The following is a 5294-nucleotide window of genomic DNA, read 5'->3' on the forward strand; positions in this document are numbered from 1 at the left end:
ATCCTTTGTTACACACCCCTCTGGAATACTTCATTCTGATTGGTCAATCACAAAATAAACCCCTCCCATAAGGTTTGCATTACTGTGTGTTTCTTCAGGTTTTATGAAGGTAAACTTAAGACTTTTTTTTAAGACCAAGTAAAGAAAATGTAAGAAATAAATGTAAGGGGACAAAGAAATTAACAAAAAAAAATAAGTGCGTTTACAATTAAAACAAGAACAAATGTCTTCCAAAAGGGTTAGAAAAGAGCTTAATTAAAAGGGAAAACAAGTTGATTTTTCTGACCCCATTATCACGTTAGTTTCTATTTTCAGCATAAACATACTTAATTTTGCTAAATTTCTCAGAAAACAAGACTTCATATTTATCGTCATTTTGCATCTCAAGTAAATGTATATTGATTTAAGCATGTTTAGATATACTGGAAAACAACACAAAACTGCAGAGAAAGATGTTCATTTTTTGCAGTGCATGCATCATTTAATGCCTCGACTTTATCAATTTAAGACTTCCTGTTCTGAATTAAGACCTTTTTGAGGTTTCAATTAGTGGAAGAGCAAATTAGGACTTTTTAAGGCCTGCAGAAACCTTACTGAGAACAGAAAACCAGCTGTGCAAATATGTGACCCTGGACCACAAAACCAGTCATAGGGGACATAAGGGAAGATTTATGCATCATCATTAATGTATGGTTTGTTAGGATAGGACAATATTTGACAAGATGATTTTCTCAGTATTTTGATTTTTTTGCACCCTCAGATTCCAGATTTTCAAATAGTTGCATCAATGGAAAGCTTATTTATTCAGCTTTCAGCTGATGTATAAATCTCAATTTCTAAAAATTGACCCTTATGACTGGTTTTGTGGTCCAGGGTCACATATTTTGTATTAAAGATGAATAGTTTTGTTGTATGTATGCAGCATGCAGCAGTGGCGCTGTCCGCTCTGATTCTCCCTCGACAGTCTAAAGATGGCAGCGATTGTGCGTAATGCTTACGATCGTTGCAGCAACCCTCAAGTGGGCGCCGCTTTTCTCTGCATAAAGGAGAAATATGAAGTATGTGGATTCACATCAAACAGAAAACACACTATACATGATTCATCTTCAGTATGTTGCACACCAGAGCCACTCCTCATGTCTCTTGTCCTCAGTGTCTGCTGTACGTGCAGCTGCCGTTTATGGAGGATCTCCGACAGTTCACTTTCCCAGTGTTGGACAACAACAAGAAGTTCACGCCTTCAGGTTGGTCCTCACATAACCACCCTCAAAACAGGAGCCGGTTTCTAGCAGATGTGTATACAGCTCACCTGTATTCATTGAATGCTGCACCATTATCCTGCATCAGCAATTTCTTTGGTCTTCTTTTGGTTTCTGCAGGTCTTAAAAAGTCTTAATTTGCCCTTCTACAAATTAAGGCCCCAAAAGGTCTCAAATCATAGCAGAAAGTCTTAAACTCATAATTCAGTAATGGCATTAAATGTTGCATGCATTGCATTAAATTTAATATCTTTGTCAGTATTTTTATTTTGCTTTCCAATACAAATATCATTAAATGCAAAATCAAGTCTTGTTTTTTTTTTGTTTTTTGAGAAATTTATCAAAAGGAAGCGAGTTTATGATAAAACGAGAACAAATATCTGTCAATGGGGAATGAACTTGATTTCATTTTGAATTAAGTAGATTTTTTTTTCTGAGCCCATTAGTAGATATTTGTCCTTTTTCATCATAAATTCACTTCCTTTTGATAAATTTCTCAGGAAAAAAGACGACTTATCATGTGTCGTGTTTGCATTTTGATTTAAAAAAAAAATGTTTAGACATGCACTGGGAAACGAGACAAAAATACTGAGGAAGAGCAGCAGTTTTGTGCAGTGTGTTCAGAAGATACAGTAAAAGTTAGTTCCATATTCTAGTTAAGCTATTTTTGGTAAAAAGTGATGGAGATCAGTTAGAAGTTGTATTTGCAAACTTTGAAATGCTGCCAATTCAACTCATTGTGTTTCTCCTTAGACATTGTGCTTATTCCTTACATTTTCTTTAATTGGTCTTGAAGTCTTGAATTTGCCTTCATGAAACTTACAGAAAGCCCGTCTTCTGAGGCACATCCAGACTAAAGGAGACGAATGTTGATGCTGTTGGTTGACTGTGATGGTCTCTGTGTGAATGTCTCTGGTCAGAGTCTCGGCTGTCAGCCGTGGACGCGCTGATCGACTCCATGATGCTGGTGGAAAAAGATGATGATGGAGAGAGCGTGGACGTCTTCAAAGTCAACCACATTCCAAACCCACAGTTCCAGAGTCTTTTCCAGGCATGAATGTTTCTCTGTTTTTATCAGCCTGACAATATTTGATGCAGTCATAAAAGTCAAATACATTTGCATTATGCATTTAGCTGACGCTTGTATGCAAACTGACTTACAAAAGAGGAGCAAAAGCAATTCATAGATTCAGAACGTTGAATGTAAATAGTAAAAAACAGTTCTAGCTAAAAAAAAAAAAAATCAAGGATTTTCACACTAAATAAACTCAAGGAAGAATAATATTTAAGCATTTTCATTCGTATGCATAAATGTAACGATACATAGTCATAAACAAAAAATATTTACCTATTTATTTTGGTTACACTTACAATGAGTAGATCCTTCAATAGCTAATATAAACAAAAATTAATAATACCTTTACAGAATTTATTCATCTAGGTGAAAATTAATTTAAACATATACTGTGATTTATTAGTTAATACATCTTGAAAATACACGAACACTTACTAATAAACAAATATTTAAGTATTTTCAAGTTGTGTAAATTGATGAACCATAGTATATGTATAAATTAATTTTAACCTAGAATAATAAATGTTTTTCATTGTTAGTTCATAATATTAAAAGTTTGGAGTCAGTAGAATTTGTTTTTTAAATGTTTTTGAAAGAAGTCTCTTCTGCTCACCAAGGTTGCATTTATTGAATCAAAAATACAGTAAAAACAGTAATATTGTGAAATGTTATTACAATTTCAAATAACTGTTTCCTATGTGAATATATTGTAAAATATAATTTATTTCTGTGATCTGCAGCTGTATTTTCAGCAACATTACTCCAGTCTTCAGTGTCACATGATCTTCAGAAATCATTCTAATATGCTGATTTGCTGCTCAAGACACATTTCTGATTATTATCAATGTTGAAAACAGCTCAATATATTACGCAGACACCATGATGTACTCCCATTCAAAAGTTTGGGGTATGCGTTTTTAATAAAAATTAATGCTTTTATTTAGCAAATATGCATTAAATTGATCAAAAATAACAGTAAAGACATTTATAATGTTACAAAAGATTCTATTTTTTTTTTTAAAGCTTTTCTTTTGAAATTTCTATTCATCAAAGAATCCTGAAAAAAGTTTCCACAAAATATTAAGCAGCAAAAACATTGATAATAGTAAGAAACATTATTAATAACTGAGCACCAATAATAATTGAGCAGTAAATCAGCTACTTCTTCAGAAATCATTCTAATATGCTGATTTGCTGCTCAAGACACATTTCTGATTATTATCAGTGTTGAAAACAGCTCAATATATTACGCAGACACCATGATGTACTCCCATTCAAAAGTTTGGGGTATGCGTTTTTAATAAAAATTAATGCTTTTATTTAGCAAATATGCATTAAATTGATCAAAAATAACAGTAAAGACATTTATAATGTTACAAAAGATTCTATTTTTTTTTTTTTAAAGCTTTTCTTTTGAACTTTCTATTCATCAAAGAATCCTGAAAAAAGTTTCCGCAAAATATTAAGCAGCAAAAATTCAAAAGTTTGGGGTATGCGTTTTTAATAAAAATGAATGCTTTTATTTAGCAAATATGCATTAAATTGATCAAAAATGACAGTAAAGACATTTATAATGTTACAAAAGATTCTATTTTTTTTTTTAAAGCTTTTCTTTTGAAATTTCTATTCATCAAAGAATCCTGAAAAAAGTTTCCACAAAATATTAAGCAGCAAAAACATTGATAATAGTAAGAAACATTATTAATAACTGAGCACCAATAATAATTGAGCAGTAAATCAGCTACTCAAGAAACATTTCTATTCTTATCAGTGTTGAAAACAGTTGCGCTGCTTTTTGTTGAAACTTAATTCTAGAAATAGAAATCTTTGTAACATTATAAATGTCTTTAATGTCACCTTTGAAGAAGTTAGTGCATCCTTGCTGAGCCCAGACCTTACAGATACTGAGCCCTAGTGTTTATTCACCCTCACATCTCCTCTCTCTGTCCTTCAGTACTACAGTGATTCAGGTGTGTGACACTGGCTGTGAAATCCGTGTGTCTCGGCAGTGGCTCTCATTGATCTTTTCTTGGCTCGCGTCCTCAGTGCTTGCATCACCGCGGTGTGAATCCTGACGATCCCCTGCTGCATGTAGAGCCTGAAGAGGCTGAAGAGGGATCTAGAGCGTCCCCAGGATGTGTCGGCCCGCTGCCAGGCCCCTCTGCAAGACGTCAAGACCAAGTTCCCTCTGAAAGTGGTGGTGAAAAAGAAGGAGCAGAAGACAAGTGCAGACGTGTTCGGCAGCAGGTGAGAATGGAGCTGTGGATGAAGTGCTACATGACTTCCAGCATATACATGTCAACCGGTAGAGATTGTGGGAGACATATGTGACCCTGGAGCACAAAAGCAGTCTTAAGTCACTGGGGTATATTTGTAGCAATAGCCAAAAATACATTGTATGGGTCAAAATTATTGATTTTTTTTTTTTTACCAAGAATCATTAAGACATTAAGTAAAGATCATGTTCCATGAGGATATTTTGTAAATTTCCTACCGTAAATATATATATTATATTATATATATTAATCCAAAATTAAGTTTTGATATATTTACAGTAAGAAATTTACAAAATATCTTCATGGAACATGATCTTTACTTAATATCCTATGTGCCCCAGGGTCACATATTACACTACTGTTCAACAGTTTGAGGTCAGCTAATTGTTTTTTTTTTATAAATTAATATAAAACATTATTAAGTAAGGATGCATTAAATTGATCAAACGTGACAGTAAAAACATTTATAATATTTATAAAATATTTCCATTTCAAATAAATGCTGTTCTTTTGAACTTTCTATTCATCTGTGAATCCTGAAAAAATAAAAAGCATCACGGTTTCCACAAAAATATTTGGCAGCACAACTGTTTCCAACATGGATAATAATCATAAATGTTTCTCGAGCAGCAAATCAGCATATTATTATGATTTCTGAAGATCATGTGACACTGAAGACTGGAG

General features: G+C 33.2%; 1 protein-coding gene across 1 annotated transcript; it reads left to right on the forward strand.

Annotated features, from left to right (window-relative positions):
• Nucleotides 1-971: 971 nt before the first annotated feature.
• LOC107675119 (X-ray repair complementing defective repair in Chinese hamster cells 5) lies at nucleotides 972-4598 on the forward strand. The gene is given in 5 exon segments (XM_016469345.1): nucleotides 972-1058; nucleotides 1154-1244; nucleotides 2180-2310; nucleotides 4381-4434; nucleotides 4436-4598. Coding segments are annotated over 5 exon segments (513 nt in total). The 3' UTR covers nucleotides 4586-4598.
• The last annotated feature ends 696 nt before the right edge of the window (nucleotides 4599-5294 follow it).

Source organism: Sinocyclocheilus anshuiensis, unplaced genomic scaffold (assembly GCF_001515605.1).
Source record: "Sinocyclocheilus anshuiensis isolate Anshui unplaced genomic scaffold, SAMN03320099.WGS_v1.1 scaffold1005, whole genome shotgun sequence".
Classification (NCBI taxonomy): domain Eukaryota; kingdom Metazoa; phylum Chordata; class Actinopteri; order Cypriniformes; family Cyprinidae; genus Sinocyclocheilus; species Sinocyclocheilus anshuiensis.